The sequence below is a fragment of the Phragmites australis genome, chromosome 6, assembly GCF_958298935.1.
Source record: "Phragmites australis chromosome 6, lpPhrAust1.1, whole genome shotgun sequence".
NCBI lineage: Eukaryota > Viridiplantae > Streptophyta > Magnoliopsida > Poales > Poaceae > Phragmites > Phragmites australis.
This window is the reverse complement of record NC_084926.1, coordinates 1,343,230-1,362,384: the sequence shown is the minus strand read 5'-3', so window position 1 is coordinate 1,362,384 and position 19,155 is coordinate 1,343,230. Positions and strand designations below refer to the sequence as shown.

Sequence of the window (19,155 nt, the reverse complement as noted above, 5' to 3'; positions counted from 1 at the left end):
AACACACGAGTTTGTGGAATCCAACTTCAATGATCATCTTGAAACCCAACTTAGTGGTTATTACATAATTTTTTTATGTTACAAAGAAAAACACATCTTCATATAAATGGCACCATACCGTTCTAATTTATCTTACGTCTCTTCACAAGAGCATAAACAATTTCAACGATAGTAAAGCAATTATATATAGAGAGAGAGGGAGAGAGAGACGATTGTTAGGAATTGAGTGCATGCCGTTGAGCTAACTTAAATTAGAAAAACCAACCGTTGACAGATTCCCATTTCTTATATGACAGCTATCTTGTGCTTTTAGTTTTATTTTCCAAAACGTGTTGTCCATGTCCACTACTGGTGTCCAATCCTCTGCCTTTATCAAGGGATCGAGCTCGGTTGAGCAAGACTATGAATCTTTTAATTCATAGTCTGATTAGAATTTTATGCATGGTTTTTTACAGAAAACCATATGACCGACAATTGCATATTGCAATACGTACGGTTGGAAAATAGTACCACGTTAAACTTTTTTGACTTCAACCAATCTCAATTAACCTCAAGACAATAAACAATCAATAAGGGTAGTTGCGACCACGGTGGGTCTCATCTATCGAAGATAGTCATAGGATATAAGTGTAAAATCTTATATTTACATGGTTTATATCAATATAATAACTGTAATATTTCTTGAAGATATTTAAAAAATATTTTAACATAAGGGTAACAATGTAATGTAAACTTATGAAATTGAAAGAACTGGTATAATAACTATAACATCTCTTGAGGATATTTAAAGAATATTCTAATACAGAAGTAACAATGTAATGTAAACTTATGGAACTAAGAGATTTATGACTACAAATATTCAGTCCCTTTGGTGTAATGGGAGGATGAATTTTAGTTCCATCGTGTACTTATTTACTGTGCTGTGATCCTGATTTACACGGTCACCACACGCACAGTTTGTTTCTATCTGCCGGGTGGGTAATGTGCATTGTTTGCTGATTGAATCGAGGGACAAAAGTTGTTTGTAGCAAGTATAAATGCTCAAAATATTTCCTCTTTCTGTAAAAGAGGAAAAGGGACCCCTACCAGGCAACTACTACTAGTACTAGACTAAAGAAATAAGATGAAATGACGTGGCCATTTTTTTCTTCATAAAATGGTAGTCACTGCAAGTGGTAGCAGTGTCCATCTCTTTTCCAGCCTTTACCGGTAAAACGCAGCCTCGTGGTGGGGCCCAGCTGGTTAGGTAGGGGCCGACACGTTCCGCGCGCTTCCCCCGCAGCTCCGCAATTCCGCATGCGCGGTTGCCCGCACGGGAATATCTGAGCGGTCGGACCACAGAAGCCGTCCATCCGCATGATCCTACGGATCAGATCGAGTACGGACGCCACATCAGTTGGGGCGCTGTTCCCGGTGGGCTCACAGCAGAGCAGCGTTTGGGTAATGTCCGCGACATCTGGGCCGTCCGTGCCTGTGGACTCGCGGCCTCCGTAACGGACGGACGGTTCAGGACGGCGCTGGGACCGGAGAGTTGACCGTTGACGTGACGTGGCCTGTAAAAAAGCAGCGGCGACTCTGCACGGAAACTGGGATGGCAAAATGACCCAGCACGGCAATGGTAACTTCCACGAAAAAACCGTTCTTCTCGTTGTTGTTCTGCTCTGCTTTATCTACACGCGAAATCAAAGCATTTTCCTCGTGACATTTGGACAAAGGAATCAAAGAACCTGCACTTACACAGAGCCGTTCGAATCCGATGCAAAGGTACCATGTGACTTTCTCAGCAACACTAAGCAACTAATGAACGTCATTAGAAGTTAGTTTTGCATAGAAAGTCGTTACATATTCCTCCAAAACAATAACTGATTATTCAAGAATAACTGCATTGGATTATGAGATGTTTCCTAAGTGCAAGCGTAAGTTGAAATTATCTGCGAAGTGCTGCACTGATTTCGGCAATCAGTAAACAGGCCGGTGAGGCGGTGATCAGGTCAATGGTTGTCAGCATGAGATGGATGCAGGCGCGAAGTACTGCCCAGATGGGCACCAGCCAGGCATGGACGGCAGTACGGCAAAATCGACAGAGACAACGCCTCCATGTCGACTTGTTTCCGTGTCATCGTGTGGAACACATTTTAGATAAGATTAACAAGGATAAACAGAAACCAGGCCGGCGGTGGAGCCACGACCAGACAATCAAGGCGGCGCCCGGGACTCACGCGGCATCATTCCAGCGGGACTCACGCACATGTAATGGAGTCAAAGAAAAGCATCAAAGCGTTGGTAGCTGTTAGGCAAAGTTGACCAGGTAACAATGACAGGGTTACTTGAAAAGTATAATTTATGCAACCCACAGACCTACACAGTTATCCGATTACTACATACAAAATGCCAGCATCAGAAAACAGCTACAATCCGCTGGATGCTCGAAGAAATTGATGCTATACGGCGCCGATTCCTCTGGGCTGGTTCCGAGGCGTCGGTAAGGGGCAAGTGCGCGGTCGCATGGGGCTCGGTTTGCAGGCCTTTGAAGTATGGCGGCCTCGGCGTCCTTGACCTCAAGCTCGCTGGTTTCGCTCTACGCCTTCGTTGGCTTTGGCCACAAAAGATCGACTCAGATCGCGCCTGGTCCGCGCTGCAGGTGCAAGTGGAGCCGGAGGTTCGTGCCTTTTTCAATGCTTCTGTCTCGGTACGACTTGGAAATGGAGGGCGTGCTCTCTATCCAAGCGCTTGCGCCAGCGCTGTTCCCTCTGGTCATCAGCCGCGTTGCCCACGGCCGGACGGTTGCTCAAGCCCTACATGATCAACAGTGGACTCGCGACATTCAAGGGGCTCTTTCGATGCAGGCCCTGCTTGAGTACGTCGTCCTCTGGTCGCGTCTCACTTAGGTGCATCTGAATGAGCATAGGGAGGATGTTTTTGTTTGGCGTTGGACGGCGGACGGTCGATATTCGGCACGATCTGCCTATGATGCTCTTCACCTTGGTGCTGTCCTCTTCCAAGGTGCTGATCCAATTTGAAAATCCTGGGCACCTCTAAAAGTTAAGTCTTTCATCTGGCTTGCGTCTAGTCAACGCATCTGGACGGCGGACCAAGAATGAGACACGGGTCTTGATGCACATTCTTTGTGCTGGCTCTGCGATCAGGCTTCCGAGACTACGGATCGTATCTTAGGCCCTATTTGTTTCCACTTAAAATTATAATAAACAGTTTATAGATAGTGGATTATAATAAGTTAAATTATGATAAGTTTGAGGAAAATAAGCTGTGAGCTGTTTGACAATTTAGATTATTGGAGTCTGGATTGTTAGCAAAAGTCTACAATGACCTCAATAGGGAGCGGATGATTCGGGTGTGGGGTGGGAGGAGTGGCATTGATAGGTAATTTCCTCTAAATTCAATAGGCAGTATAGTAAAAAGTCGAAATAAGCTGAAATAAGCTTCTCCTTCACAGCTTACGAGATTATTATAATCTGGACTTCAGCTTATAATAATCTGAACAAATAATCTATTTGTTTGTTTCCACTTAAAAGTGGAAACAAACAGGGCCTTAGTCAAGTGCTCCTTCGCCAAGTCCATTTGGTGAGAATCCCTTTTGTGGGCTCGACGTCCGTGCAATTTCCTTCAAGATTCATCTTGGCAAAAGTGGTGAACGCATATCTCCTCCTTGCAGCCAACGGCGATGAGGAAAGGAACTAATAGTCTCGTTATGCTCGTTGCTCACCTATGAAAGGAGCGTAATGCCAAACTCTTCGACTGTCGCACCTCTTCGGTGCCTGAGGTGATTGACCGCATCAAGGCGGAGGTGGATCTTTGGATCGCGACAGGAGCTCGTCACTTAGGTCGTTTATTTTGTGAGTAATCTATTTTGTATAGCGGCTTCGTGTCCGCAGGGCGGGAGTGACCTCCTGTGCAGTAACTGTATTCATAACTTTTCTTCTCCTCCTTAATACAATGATACACACTCCTCCTGCGCATTCACGAAAAAAAAAACAGCTACACATTACTTCTGAATACATCAAGCATCCTTAGACAGACAGGGGCTGAATTCTTGTAGCACAAGATTATCTGAAAGCAGTACAGTAACGAACGTGGTGAGCACCCGTTGCTCATCAACACAGGAGCAAGCTAACTTTATTCTACAGATTTATTTATTGCTGTATACAAGGGTGTGAAGCAGAAATGACGATAAATTTCACAACTATACGACTAAATGGCACAGAACTAGGTGTAAAGGGGCACGATCATCAACGGTAGTAGGCCATGTGGCGCGACGAACGGAAAGGGGAAGCATCCAACGGTGAGGAGCGTCTGGGCTGTGTCTCAGAACGTGGAGGTTCCTTCTTTGGGAGTTTGGTCTCAGATCGGAGCCAGGACTCAACTACTGACAGCAAGTTTTTGGCACTCTTCAGCTCTTCAATGTCCGAGTATTTTGCAGATTTTCTCAATTCGCCTTCCTGGATGTATGCAACGTCAGTAGCCCATGTCTCCAGTCCATCGAATATATGAGTGGCGTACACAATGGTGGCTTCTCTCTGTGATGAACATCCCATGTTATGCAACGAGGAAGGCATGACAAACAAGATAGTACAAACTAAAACTGTACCTGTTCACACTCTTCCTTAAAGAAGTCAAGGAGATCCATTCTGGTCACAACATCCAGATCAACGGTGATTTCATCAAGTAGGAGCACCTGCAATGGTTTCAGATGTCTTAATGCCAAGACAAACTTGTGTATATAGGGTGTGTATCGATCTCTGGCTAGGAAAGATCTTGCCTTGCTTGGCCAGGTTTTGCATTTGGAACTGCTAAAAATTCTTAGCTTTTAGGGGCAAGGTAGCGTGCATGGGCTAGAAAAATCTTGCCCAGCGAGGCGAGCCAAAACGGCTCACTCTCATCCGCAAGAGCCACGGCTGGCTTAGGGATCGATGCATAACTGCCTCCATAGCTCGACGGAACCAAACACCACAATACAGCAAGCCTGGGTTACCTCAAACAGCTAGTTTGCCCAGCCAAGCTAAGCTAGACTAGGCTAAAGATCCAAACACACCCATAGTAACCCAAAGTTAAACCACGTGAGCACCTCTCACCAAACAAATGTCCAAACGATCACCAATGAGAAATTAATATGAAATACCTAATATTGAGATTTGCCCTCTCTATTATCATACAAACGTGGGGGAACTTCCCATATGCTCACCCAAACATCTCCCGTACACAATAACTTGGATTCCAATACTACCTTCGTACATATTCTATCTCTTTTTCTTTGGCATGAACAACACAGCTATCTAATCAGGCTCACTCAGTAGTGCCCATAGCATGTATAAGCATTCAAGAATACAAAGCAAAAAAAAAAAAAAAAGAACTATTACTACTTTGTCAGAGATTAACAAAAAACTTATGCCTGAGTGTTCCCTTTAAATGATAATTCCTCGATTCTGGTTCTTCTATCCTACCACATAAGCTCGCATTCAACATTAACTTAAGTATCATGCTGTGTAAATGACAGAATCCGCACAAAAATATGAACAAAATATCACCTTGTATGGATGAAGAAGACCCATGCAGATTTGTACCCTGCGGCGCTGTCCATCTGAAACTTTATGCATGCGCCATTGCAGATCAATGTCCAGCAGATCAATTAGCTTCTCTCGCCTAACAGGATCAACCCCGTCAACTGCTCATATTTCAGGGTAGATAAGAAAGACATGATTACATGTACTCGCACCAGCATCGAATGCAAAAAGACTTTCTACTAACAGTAATGCTGAGTTTAGTGCCTATCTTTTAGCTGCAGGCCTTATTAAACTAGGGAAAAGTAAACCACGAATGTGGAAGAAGCGTTTATTTAATCGAAAACCCATGCCAGCAGGAGGTCATGTACAAGAGATGATTGAAGCAATCAGGAATTTCAATTCAAGGATAATGGAGTATGTGAGACACATGATTACTTCTGTCGATAAGTATGGGATGTGTTGAAGTGATGTGTTGAAATGATGAGCATTATTGTGTGATAGAATACCTCCAAAAATCATGTGCTCAGCAGAGAAGTCACCTTGCAGTGGAACATCACCCTGAGAAAGTTGCTTGCATGTGAGACACAGAGAAATTGCTCTAAGAAATCATGCACTTGGACAACATGATCTGTCAACGTGCAAACCTTTGGTTACTATGCATTCATGATTATCAAACTCGGCATAGAACAGCAATTGCCTATATCAACTTTTAACCAATGAAGTAGGTAAACAGGAATCTTCTAGGGATTTATCTTTTAAATGGCAAAAAATCTATGTGGCAAAATCCCATTTGCAAAGAAGAGCACACTTACTCAAACATTGATCATAAAGGAATCAGAACCAGCATGAACTGTGTATCTAATTTCTAAAGCAAGTAATCAGCAAGGGAACTTACAGCTGAACCAATAGTCCGACTCCAAGAACCACCCAAGTATGAAAGGTCACCATTGCACACGAGCTGTGTATCATGAAAAGCTGAACCATTGAGAACACGGACAACATCCCTTCCTCCAACCATATGCTTTCCTGCAAGAATCTTCAAGAGTGTGGTCTTGCCTGTGTATTGGCATAAGTCGGCGTATAAGGTGATGTACAGAAAAATACTCAGAAAAAGTGAGAACTGAACCATATCAGAACCACAAAGCACTGCATATAATATTATAATCTAAAAGATCGTGTCATTGCACACATCACACAAGATTTATCTGAAAAAGATAAGGAATTCTCCCCTTTGGTGAGGACAATATACCAGAGCCACACAATTAATGAGACAAGCTCTAGCAGTAGTAATGGATCCCCAATTAAAAGTTCTTTTACAGCTTTAGATCTCCATGGGAAAGGAAAGGAAGGCAAGATGGCACACCTTGATGCAATGCACACGAGTCGTATGGTGAAAACAACGTGCAGGTAGCACTAAATAGATCATATAAATATGTCACTACTCTGTACTCCGATTCACTTATTTTCAGCAACTATAGTATAATTAGCTATATTGTGTATGCCATTGTCATTCAGATTGTGCAGCACAAGTTTGAGACAATGTTGCCTTCAAGATCACAAAAACAGACTGTAATTCAACAATTTCAAAGATACCACTATGAACAGAACCATTTCCTTCGTCAGGCTATCAGAGGGTTCACTGAATGAGGAGCTCGGGGTTCCCCATCGTGAACCAAATTACACGCCAGCTACTTCAAGGCATCATGAAAAATTGAGGCACTGGAAAGTAGTAGTTCGCAATAGGAGCCTACATCGCAAACATAACCCACTAATCACACATCATCACGAAACTCCTGCATACTTGACAGACAAAATTTATCAAACAGGAGGTAGATGATATTTTGATGGCCAATCCCAAGTTCCCAAAACACGCCTATCGATGAGAAGAACCGTGGCTGATGGCAGGGATTAGGGTTAGGTATTACCTGATCCATTGGCGCCGACGAGGAGGCAGCGGGAGCCGGGGGCGATGCGGAGGTTGAAGCGCGCGAAGAGCGGCGGCTGCCCGTCGTAGCCGAACTGGAGGGCGCTCACCTCGATGCCACTCCTCCGCCACCCTTCGTCTCCGTTTCCCTCGCCGCCGGCCATCTCCCCCGCCGCCGGTTGGTGATCCAAACAACCCCCGCACTCTCTCTGGATCGATCGATCGATCTCTTCTTCTCGCTTTCCTTTTATGGAGGCTTTCGGAGTTGTTGGGAACGTTTGGTTACTGGCTGTGTGCTCGCCGCGTCAGCTCCTACCCTTTTATATTATATATTTTTTAAATCCGCCTCGGTTGATCATCCGGAAATTGAAAATATACATGATCATTTTGAAATTTTGTAACTATGTAATTATCGCATTTTCAACAGACGGTATGTTTAAAAATAAATAAAAATGCAGTGTTTCAATACTCTTAATATTCTAAATATTTTTAAAATAGTTATAAAAATTCTAAAAATATAAAAATAAAAGACAAAAGAGTTATCTTTTTTGTTTTTTTATTTCTCATTGTACATTGTAAAAAAAGATAAAGTACTACAATTTTTTAAAAAAAATTTAATGATCATTTCGATAATATTTTGAATTTTAAGTATAGAGTGGAGAATTTCAAAATAAAAACATATATTTGCAACTTTTGGATTTATAAAATACAAAAGTAAAAAAAATCTGTCAGGTCCCTTAGCATTCAGCATAGCCCACGATACCAACCTACTGGTGTCAGTGATATGGGATCCAGGGGTTTTCGAGTCCCGAGGCTAGGACAGCGTAGTGCCACATGGTGTTTTCCCTCGAGGACCATCTCCCTGAGGGCCCAAGGAAAGTAAGGTCTGGGGGTGAGTGCTTGGAGACAAGAACAGTTGGTCATCGAGTACTCAGAGAGCCCCGAGGACTCAAGAGAAACCAGGTCCAGGAGTAGGTGCTCGGGGCCAAGAACAGTTGGTCCCCGAGTACCTAGAGAGCCTTAAGGACCCGAGGAAAATAAGGTTCGAGAGTGGGCACTCGGAGCCAAGAACAGTTGGTCCCCGAGCACCCAGAGAGCCCCATGCCGGTGGACCCCGCAGGGACTCCACGATGAGGTGTCGGTCGATGGGAGGTCCGATGCCGTATTTAATGGGGAGCATGGACGGTCACATCCAGCCACTTTTCCCCCACTCCTACCGTACTGAATACGCCAGTCCCTGCCGCCGTCTGGTAGGAAGGCGTGGACATAATTAATGCGATAGATCACATCGCATGTCCCCTCGCGGGACCCATGAAGAAAGGCGGTTTGAAAATATCTTTGATGGGCACGAGGCTTATCACCTTGTCACATCGGACCACGGTGGATCTTCTCTGCCCAAACGAGTATGAGAGAGTACTCAGAGGCTGATCGGTGGGCGCCCCTATGCCTGCTAAAGTTAGAATGCGAAGACCAATGAAACCATCTGAGAGATATTTTTTCAAACCTCTGTAGCATCAATTGTAGACCAATGATGATCACTTTTCATTTATTGTTTACGGGAACTTATGCCCTCGTTCTGGGTACTTCCTGAAGGGGGGAGCACCTTGTAAGAGAGATCGGTTAGAGATAGAAAAAAGGATCCGGAGATCAATAGAGATCCAGAGAAAGACATCCAAAGAGCATTGATAACATACTAGACACACAGGAGTAGGGTATTATGCCTCCGTGCAGCCTGAACCTGTCTAAATCCTTAGTGCATTCATTACTACTAGCTGACGAAGATCTATCCTGCCTAAGTCTCACACGCATTAACTCCACGTACGAGGTAGTTCCAGGACCAGCCCCCCGGCTGAATCCCGAAGGTGTTCATCCACCGACAGTTGGCGCGCTAGGTAGGGGGTTTGTATTCCTGAATCCACCTCAATTTTTTCAAAAAAATGGTGGGTGGACATCGTCTTCAACGCCCTGATTCGGACTCGAACGAGGAAATGGAAAACATGGCCCAGGGCCCCCAGTTCCAGCTAGTCCTCAGCGGTGTCAACAGTCGGCTTATACGGTACCTTCTCGCGTCGGGGACAATGGCGCTAGGCCCAGTAGGGTCGCGACTGCCGCGGGCGGGCTGCCGAACCCGCATCAAGCAGCAATCATCTCTACCGCAAGATCAGCATCCGGACAACATCGAGCGCTGATACGACGCAAACTCAACTTTGGTGACGCTAGCCCTGGGAGTGCCTTACTTGCGGCGCAAGCACTCCTTAGGCACCCGTCTGTCCAGGCAGTGGGAGAAACGCCAGAGGGTCGTTGGCTACGGGAGGTAGCCGACTTGGTGGGCATGGCTCATCGGCAAGTACTTGTCCAGAGTTTTCGTACCACCTCCCTCCACGATACAACTAAAGCCGGAGCATCTTCGGGTGGCGGCATAGCCGGCCGGGGGGCTCCAAACGAAGTGTCGTCCCCCTTGTTTACACCTTTTCGTGCAGTCTAAACCTGTCTAAATTCTTGGTGCATTCATTACTACTAGCTGATGAAGATCCATCCTACCTAAGTCTCCACACGCATTAACTCCACGTACGAGGTAGTTTCAGGACCAACACCCCGACCAAATCTCGAAGGAGATCCCTACTCGCGGTGTTCATCTACCGACAACTAGTCTTGAGTTTCTCTTTGAGGCCTAGTTCGTAGTTTCTAGGCCCATTATCATCTCCTTGAAATCTCGAATGGAAAAGGATGTCATGAGCACGGGACGAAGCTACAACCAATGTGATAGTGGTGCACGCTGGTCTTGACTGACAGCTTTTTGATGCACATAACTAGATTTGGATGGTGCACAAAAGGTGAAAATATGATCAAATCGTTAAGACACTAATGCCGGTGCAATCAGGTGAGCTCACCTAGCTTTGCCCCTTTGTCACCAGTGATATTGATCTCCTTTCTTTTACCCGATGAACTTTGGTCAATAGAGGCCGCAGGAAAGCCAATATCCAAAAAAATACAATTAACCTTATCAGTCAGTACTGCATAAAAAATCAGTAGCTGATGCAATGGGTTTGTTAAAACAAACAAAGCATATTAAAAACGAATTGATCTATTCATAAACGCATCTCGGTGGCCACAGATGTATGGCCACAGTTCCAACAACGCCCAGCGGTTGAAAACGCTTCGTCCTGCCGACCGTGTCACAATAATATGGTTACATCGGTAGTTCCGGCTGCGAAGCCAGACTAGAAATCTTACAGAAACAATAGGTCATCATCATACAGAGAAGAATACATCAAACAGTGTCGCCACGAACGACGAGCAACAAAAGTGACCTGCTATTATACTCTACTGGAGCTCAAGCTCTCAACTCCCGGATGTAGCTGGGGCTCATCTGGTTGACCTTCGGCGAGAGCACGCCGGCGCGGTGCGCCTCGTTGACGACCTCGTTGACGACCGAGTTCAGCTTGCTATCCAACGGGTGGAACGGCATGTGATCCACGGTTGGCTTCTTGGCCGCGCGCAGGCAGGCCAGGTAGCTGTTCGGCTGGTTGTTCCAGTGAGGCAGCTTGCTTATTTGAAGTGACGCCTCCTTCTCCCTCGACACCGGAGCCCCGGAAGGATCCTGCACCAATCAGAGATCCCCAAGTTTTTATTTGCCATTGTCAGTGCTCTTCCTGATCAATGAAATGAGCGGCTATTTTTTCTTCTGTCGCAGACAGTGGCATGTTTGAAGAAGAATTGGTAATAAGTTTCTATTTTCCAAGATGGGATGTGGTGATAGATGAACGACATTGCGATGAGAAATAGGTAGCACAGAGCACTGGGACGAAAGCATGACATAGATAGAGCTGAATGACGTACCCCGAGGAGGAGGAAGGTGAACTGATGTTGCTGTTTGCTGCCTGCTTCTTCGAAGTGAGCTTCTATGAGCTTCCTTAAATCTGAAAGGCGAGAGTTCTGCAGTAATTTCAGCCCTTTGATCAGATTGCCGGACTCCCACTTGATGTAGACTTCCAGCAAGCCCTCTTGCTCCTTTTGCACAGCAACGCTGTTCTCCTTGTTCCGATCACTTTCTTCCTGTTTATTGCATGATGTCAGCTGCTCCAACAATGGCTCGTCCACGACTTGGCACACAATTGGTGAAAGTTGTGAAGATACCGGGCTGTCGGTCACTTTGACGTCGCACGTGGGGGCTCCCCATGCTGACGGCTCCTTGTTCTCATCTCCAAAAACTTGATTTGCTGGCTCGTTTTCGTCGTATCTGAACCCTTGCTTTGTCGGTGACTTGTTCTCATCACCAAATGCTTGTTTTGCCGGTGACTGAACCTTTGGTTTCTTAGCTAACTCACGATGGTTCCCACAGAGCCTGAATATGTTATGAATCCGATGCTGCCTTGTGGCAGGATCATCTGGCTCAGCAAGCACATGTTCTGTGAAGTCCACCTTAAAGCTCTCCTCTACAACCTCTTTGCACACCTCCTCTTCAAAACCATTGTCCCCCTCTCCATCTTCTTCACCCCCCTCCTCAAATACAGTGCTCAAGACCACCTTTTCTGGATACCCGGATAGTCTGACATCATTATCTTGCTCCACAGCACCGGTGCAAGTGCCTGCTGTGGCTGTGTGATTCCATATTTGACCCTGCTGGCGAGTATCCTCCTTTATTACCTTCACATCTTGCATGACCGGCTGATCTCCCATATCTAACTCCATGGACATGACCATGGACATTGATTGATCAAGTCCTGCAGGCATCTCTGATAGCCGTGCCAACAATCTACTTCCAATGAGATCCTGCTGCACAGATTGACGAGCGTCCACCTTTTCACGCTCAACCTCCTGCAGCCGCTGTTTTAGTGCAGTGAGTTCCTGCTGCTGCCTTAGCATCACCTCTTCCATCTTCATGACCTCACTCCTCAATATCTGGGTCTTCTCCATAACTTTTGAGTTAATCTCTTCTTCCTTAGCAGCTTTTTCCTTCCCTTCTATCAGCTTGAGCTTTGCTCTCAGTTGTGCAAGTTCCTCTTCCTTCAACCGTAGCAAATTCTGGGCCTCATTGCGTTCTTTCTCTCTCAGTTTGTTCTCCTTTTGGAGCTTGTAAATGAACTGGTTCATCGCAACAATTCTTGAATTGAGCGTTGTAGATGACTCCTCGGAGCTCATTTTGTCCCTCGGTGTTGCGGCATGAGCAGCACGTATAATACATTTTGCCTTAGCACCATACTCCAAAGTAGAAACTGTCTTGTGCAGTTCCTTTGGGTCAGGACTAGCGCAGAGAATCATCAGGATTTTCGATTTGTCATCCTCAAATGAATCCTGAAATCCCATGAAGGAACATAATCTTTAAATCATCGTTGGAAAATAAAGAGGAGAGGCTGTATCAAGAAATGTAATTTTCCAGAGTAGTGTACCTGTAGTAGCATTGTGAGCTTGCTGTCTCTAAATGGAACGTGAGAATCACCATTAGCAATAGACTCGACCACTCGTTTTAAAGCAGTGTTCCCTTGGTTAATCTTTGCTGTCTGTGGGAAAGTAGCTGATGTTATAGACCAGAGTTAAATAAAAAAGAGCATTATAAGGCTCTTTTTAACACATTGCACTAAGTTGGAGGGGGGGGGGGGGGGGATAAGCAGGGGAAGTATTCAAGGTGTGGTCAGATGAGCGAATAATAGTGATACAATTCACGTGGCAAGATCAGTGTGAAAACTTAATCGCAAGTTACAAGCCATTAACAGGTAAATTCATTATGGCAAGCAAGTCATTGTTCAAAGGGCAACAGGAACACATAAATGCTACAGAAGTACAAAGGACAAGAATTGGTAACAACTGCACCTGCATTTTGGCTTCAAATCCTGTTTGGCCTGCTGCTTCTATGTTCTCAGATCCAGCCATGTCAACAAGCATTAACCTTCCTCCCACCGATGGAACATCCAGGATAATCTAGAGAAATAAAGTACAGCTCATAAATAACTTGGTGTTTGAAAAATAATGTTCTAAGTGGCCGAATGCAACCTACCATGCAATGACTCCGCGAACTCCTCTCGTTACAAAGTGTGCTCTTGACAGTTCGCCTCTTCTCCACCTTGGCAACTTCTCTAGATATCTTTCCAGCTTCATTTCCACATATGTATGTCGCATTTTTGGCTTTCTTTCCCATTACTTCTAACCTCACCTGTGCATAGATAGAGAATTGTGAAACTTCAACAAAATGACAGTGGCACAGAGCAAATCAATGTCAACTTATTTGTTATTATCAGTTCTACTACCACAGTACATGTTATGACCTATGAACAATGCATGATGAATCCCTGGCCTTTATCAGCCATGATATGTCCCTAGAAAACATTATAATTCTGCACAATGAAAATCACAATTTTGATGCCTAATAACGATTTGTTCTAGGTGGATTACAATTCTACATTACTTGTTTCAGCTTACAAATCACCATATCACACTGAAAATCACAAATCCTTTATTTTTCGAGCTTCAAATTAAACTCATCTAACGGACAAGCAATCCAGCACAGAACAAAATTTCCAAGTATCATAAGAAACAACCCACCATTTTTAATAATACATAACCTCGGACCTAAAATACTGTTCACATAAGAATTCACATTTGCAGCTGCGTAACCAACAGACTAAATTATGGCATGCTAAAAGTATCAGCAAAGAAGTGTCGTTATCTTTGTCATTTAAGTTCTTCTATGGCTGTTGTTCATGTTCTGGTTTATCAACAATGCATGATCGATCCATGGGCCCTACAGTTAAGTCCAAAAAACATTACAATTGTAGTACGCATTAACAAATAATTTGTTTTAGGTGGTTACAATTCTACAATACTTGTTTCAGCTTAGAATCATCATCTCACACTTAAAATCACAAATTCCTTATTATGGAGTAAAGCTCCTAAGAAACTACCAAGCCTTTTTTTTAACACAAACACGTAATCTCAGACTGTAACAATGATATAAAGTAGTCACATCAGAAACCACAGTTGCAAGTGAAAATTGCAACTACAGGACCAGCAGAGTAAACCGTGGCATGTGAAAATCATCAGCGTATATCACCTTGGGTGCGTTCCCTTTAGCATTAGCTCCGCTCCCCACGAGCAAATCGTAGATCTCCTCGTTGTAGATCTCAAGCACAGCGACCTGAACGAAGAGCCCGACCCCGAACCCGGCGTCATCCTCCCCGGCGCCGGCGCCTTCACCCCCTCCTCCCTCCAGAATGTCCCTGAGCGCGCGGTACACGATCCCGGGCTGCTTGGCGCATCCGAACATGGTGTGGCTCTTCCCCGATCCCGTGGGCCCGTACACCATGACGGTGCACTTGGCCCCGACCCTCACGCCCTCGATCCGCGAGCGCACGAAGCGGCGGTAGAACCCCTCGAGGCCCTCCTCCTCGGAGACGGAGACGCCGTCGAGGGTGAAGTCACGGCACCCGCCCCCGTCACCGCGCACGCGCACGGCCGTCCCTCCCCCCGCGATCTCCAGCGCCGACGCGCCGCCCGAGGAGAGGTTCCGGATGCGGCCGATCACCTCGACCGGGTGCTCCGTGGCAGCGCCGCCGCCGCCGTGGTTGTTCTTCGGGGTGGTGGGCGGGAAGCAGAGGCGGTGCTTGGAGGCGGGTGTCCGGAGGGGCGTTGCCAGGGTTCCATGCGGCGTCGGCGGAGGCGCCGGCCGCGGAGAGGGCGTGGGCGGAGCCATCGGTGGTGGATTAGCCGATTAGGGTTTCGTGATGTGTGAGGTGGCGTTGGGTCAGTGGATCTGGAGACGAACGAGGTTAGGGTTCACGGAAATCCGTGGAGAGGCGAGAGAGATCGAGTCGAGGGAGGTGTGAAGTGGAAGAGCAGGGGATGGGGATTTGAAATGGAATTGAGCCGTTGGGGTTGCAACGGTTGTGTGTGTCTGTTTTGTTTTGAAGACAAGGAGCGAGAAGAAGAGAGTGTACTGCTCGGTCGTTAGATCATCCTATTCGTGAGTCTTATTTTATCTGCAAATGGATTTTTATTTTTTTAGCATTCTAAAGTATCTCTAACTATATTTCTTTTATTTTGTTATTTTTTTATTCTCTTTTTTTTATTTTTTTATTTTCTCTCATCTTCAATAATTTTTTTAAGTAAATCGTGAAGGTGAAATAGAGAGAATCTCGAGATAAAATAAATAGGAAAGAAAATACATTTGTGAAGAAAATTATGAAGGACGTTAAAGGGTAAAAATACCTTCATGAAGGAAAATACCCTCTCGAAGGGAGTATAACTCGCGAAGAGAAAACATGAAGATGTTCTAACGGCTTCCCTTCATGTTCGAAAGGAAGCTGTTGCAGATGATGAAAAATAAATAATATGTAAATAGAAAAAGGAATTAGAAAGAAAACGAAATAAAAGAATATGATTGGAGAGGATATTATAGATCTGTCACCCTCTTCGGCTGTGCACATGAGATTTACGGTAGAAAAAAAAGGTGAAGTCGGAAACGGTGGAGCTGGACTGCTCAAATTGAATTTGACCGTGCACCCAAATTGAATTGGATTTGGGTTAGTACTACTATTAATTACTACTAAATCTGTAACGTTACATGTTCCCATAAATCTCATTATATCTGCGGTTCGGTGTTATGAGTATTGTGACAGAAAAGCCAATCGAATGGTCACCGAGTTTGATCAGAGTGGAACTAGCTTTCACAGTAAAAATGCCGTTTGATCGAGCTGAGTTATCTTCTAGCATTAATACACTGTTTTGCCGATTAAACATGCAATTGAAATCTCATCTTCATTGCATCCGGTGTGGAGCATGTGATTAACTGTTTGGACGGTTTTAACTACGCTTACTCGAAACTCAGACCGATATATTGATGGGCGAAATGGCAATTAATGAATTAATACTGCAATTGAATATGGGCCAATCGGAGAGCACTATAGGGGTGGCCCATGAGAGAGGGAACGTTCCTATCCAGGCCCGTATGAACGCTCACATGGGCTTTTCCAGTTCGGCCCTATCTACAGGAATAATTGCTCAGTTACTATTTTAAAGAAGTGACAATTGCTACTGAGTATGATATGTGGCTGCTTTGAGTCTATATATGTGGGATAGAGTATTAAGTGAGCGATTATCAATTCCTCATAGTGAAAAAAAGAATACCCCCTATCCATATCATTGGATCTTAAGGCTTTGTCCAGCCTTTTCAGAGTGTTTTTTTTAGATAAAGCAATAAAATAATATACTAGCAGTTACACTTAAAGACGTACGAAAGGTGTTACTTACGACCATCTCTAACGGTTTCCCTTCAGGGGCCAGAATTCCTTCACGACGGGATTTTCGTTCCCTTCAGCGCTCCAACGGTTTCCCTTCACGGTTCCCGTCACGACGGGATTCCCAGGGTCATTCCCTTCAGGACGGTATTCTCTCTCCATTCCCTTCACGATTCTCCTCGAGGGGAAGCTGTTGGAGATGAGAGGAAATAAAGGGAATGAGAACGGGGAAGGGAATCGGGAAGGGAACGAAATGAAGGGAATATGGTTGGAGATGGTCTAATGTTTTGCTATAATGTAGACTCGTCTAGCCAAAAATCACTAGTTAAGTAAATGAGATTTAACAAATAGATAATGCTCATTGTTAAATATATATTTTATTGCTAAAACTCCACTCATGATTGATGAAAATATCCATGATGGTTGCCTTCAAAAGGTGGCATGATGTTCAAAGTGCTTAGCCAGCGAATAAAGTGGCACGCTCTTCCCCATAATTAGCACGTAATCCTTCCTAAGACATCACGACATACATCTGTTAATATCATCATCACGCATCAACCTTTTCCAGATAAGAAGAAAAATGCCGCACAATCTCATAAACTAAACCGACAAACAACTCATCACCATTTGTTTACTGCACGATCCCAGCCAAACAAGACAGCCTCCGAAGCCTTAGGTCACTCACTGTCCGCTAACACAAGGCATGGTCTCGGCGCTGCAAGCTTGGCCCAGCCTCAGCTCCCTGCCTGCTTATCATGGAGGGAGGAGGGGGAGGTGTCGCTCTGGGAAGGCATGGTCACATGAGAGAGATGAGAGGAGGGGACCAGCTCACATGAGAGAGATGAGTCGCCATGCACTGGACTGGGTCCAGTTCACGCGCACACCTGTCGCCGATCTTATTTGTATCTTGCCACTGCTTTGCCCATCTCAAATCTAGTAGACCAGGAGGCAGAATCACTGAATCAGCAGCTCAGTTCAGCAGCACTAGCAACAAAAGTATTCGATCCATTGGGTGAGCCTGCAGGATATGGAACAGATGGATAGGCCGTTGTTACTCAACGAGTTTGGAAGTATAAATCCCTGGCTCTACTTCAGCCTGTTTATATAGTGAATACTTACATTTTTGCAGATTGTTACTTTGCAGCTTCTGAACTTTTTTCAGATAGGGAATGCACAGACGGCATAGTTCTTCTTCAGAGTTTTTTTTAAAAAAATCTTCAGAGTTCAGTGCAGTAAAAAAATCCCTTCACTCTAGTAAATGCAGGATCTTTGGCGAATTTTACTTTTGAAACTCTGTAACTGATTTTCGTTCAGAAAAGAAAAACTCTGTGAGGGGTCTGGATGCACAGAGCAACATGGGAACAGTGAGACATAGCTAATGGCGCCATTTCTCTCCAGCTGTGCCCTGTAGCAAGAGATCAAACCTATGCACCTACTTGCAGTGCAGCTTAATAATACTCCAGCTGCTAATAGCGACAGGCATGTTGTTTAGTGGCAGTTTTTTTTTGAAATAATATTATTTTATCAGAAAATACAAAAATAATATTTAAAATAAGAAAATCGTACTGGAAGAAAACCGAAGCGGTCGAGTTAACAAATCACCATTCATCGCCGGTCGAGCTGAGCAGGCAAGAAGAAATCTTGCTGGGTTGGTGCCTGACGATGACGAGCTGAGTTGCCAACTGCAGAGAGCATGTACCCGTGCTGAGTGCTGCAGCACAGGTCTAGTCCATAAAATCCCATGAATTTTCATATAGTATTCAACCTAAATTAACCCATATAACTTCAAATCAATCCAAATATCTTCATATCAACTCAATGTACAGTGACCTAGTCTCGGCACAGCTTCATTCCTGGGTCCGCCATAGCTTGCAAATCTCGCCATGGACAGAAGCATTCGATCTCTGATCCAGTGCAACTAAATGCACAGGTACAGGCTCTCTGCAGTTGGCAACTAGGCTCGTCATCGTCAGGCACCAACCCAGCAAGATTTTTTCTTGCCTGCTCAGCTCGACCGGTGACGAATGGTGATTTGTTGACTCAACCGCTTCGGTTTTATTCTAGTGTGAATTTGTCTGTCAACACGGCAACAGCAGACGGCCGAGCAACCAGCGACTTCAACGCCTCTCTCTCGTCGTCTTGGCTGATCGCATGGTTTGTGCAAGCTGCTAATAGCGACAGGCATGTTGTTTAGTGGCAATTTTTTTGAAATAATATTACTTTCTTAGAAAATACAAAAATAATATTTAAAATAAGAAAATCATATAAATAGGTGCGGGTCGGTACTCCAATTGTCGACTAGCTATCTATGGGCAATCGGAGTACCGACAAGTCTCTTGTCGGCAACCGAATAGCCAGCATATAATTCCTCAGGAAACGTGTCAGCACTCCGATTGTAGACAGATCTTGTGTCATGTAGATTATATTAAAAAAATTATAACTTTATTATACGATCTCGAATGAAGATAATTTTTATATAAAA

General features: G+C 44.7%; 2 protein-coding genes across 2 annotated transcripts; both read right to left on the bottom strand.

Annotated features, from left to right (window-relative positions):
* Positions 1–3,982: 3,982 nt before the first annotated feature.
* On the bottom strand, positions 3,983–7,717 carry LOC133920962 (ABC transporter I family member 19-like). Its single transcript, XM_062365626.1, has 6 exons — positions 7,445–7,717; positions 6,415–6,575; positions 6,026–6,077; positions 5,544–5,680; positions 4,607–4,693; positions 3,983–4,535 (listed from the first exon to the last, which is right to left on the bottom strand). The coding sequence occupies exons 1-6, from the start codon at positions 7,605–7,607 to the stop codon at positions 4,248–4,250; spliced, it is 888 nt and encodes a 295-aa protein (XP_062221610.1). The 5' UTR covers positions 7,608–7,717; the 3' UTR covers positions 3,983–4,247.
* A 2,797-nt stretch (positions 7,718–10,514) lies between these two features.
* On the bottom strand, positions 10,515–15,371 carry LOC133920960 (kinesin-like protein KIN-10A). The gene is made up of 6 exons (XM_062365624.1): positions 14,492–15,371; positions 13,439–13,594; positions 13,255–13,362; positions 12,834–12,944; positions 11,284–12,738; positions 10,515–11,044 (listed from the first exon to the last, which is right to left on the bottom strand). The coding sequence occupies exons 1-6, from the start codon at positions 15,128–15,130 to the stop codon at positions 10,778–10,780; spliced, it is 2,736 nt and encodes a 911-aa protein (XP_062221608.1). The 5' UTR covers positions 15,131–15,371; the 3' UTR covers positions 10,515–10,777.
* Between the last annotated feature and the right edge of the window lie 3,784 nt (positions 15,372–19,155).

Bases quoted from the DNA above. Each gene is read 5' to 3' on its own strand.
- LOC133920962 (XM_062365626.1), bottom strand. From the start codon at position 7,607: ATGGCCGGCGGCGAGGGAAACGGAGACGAAGGGTGGCGGAGGAGTGGC. The intron at 5,681-6,025 runs GTATTCTATCAC...AAATATGAGCAG, and splicing joins TGAGCACATGATTTTTGGAG to TTGACGGGGTTGATCCTGTT. The intron at 4,694-5,543 runs GTGATATTTTGT...AAACCATTGCAG, and splicing joins GTCTTCTTCATCCATACAAG to GTGCTCCTACTTGATGAAAT.
- LOC133920960 (XM_062365624.1), bottom strand. From the start codon at position 15,130: ATGGCTCCGCCCACGCCCTCTCCGCGGCCGGCGCCTCCGCCGACGCCG. The intron at 12,739-12,833 runs GTACACTACTCT...ATGGGATTTCAG, and splicing joins AGCTCACAATGCTACTACAG to GATTCATTTGAGGATGACAA. The intron at 11,045-11,283 runs GTACGTCATTCA...TGATTGGTGCAG, and splicing joins TCACCTTCCTCCTCCTCGGG to GATCCTTCCGGGGCTCCGGT.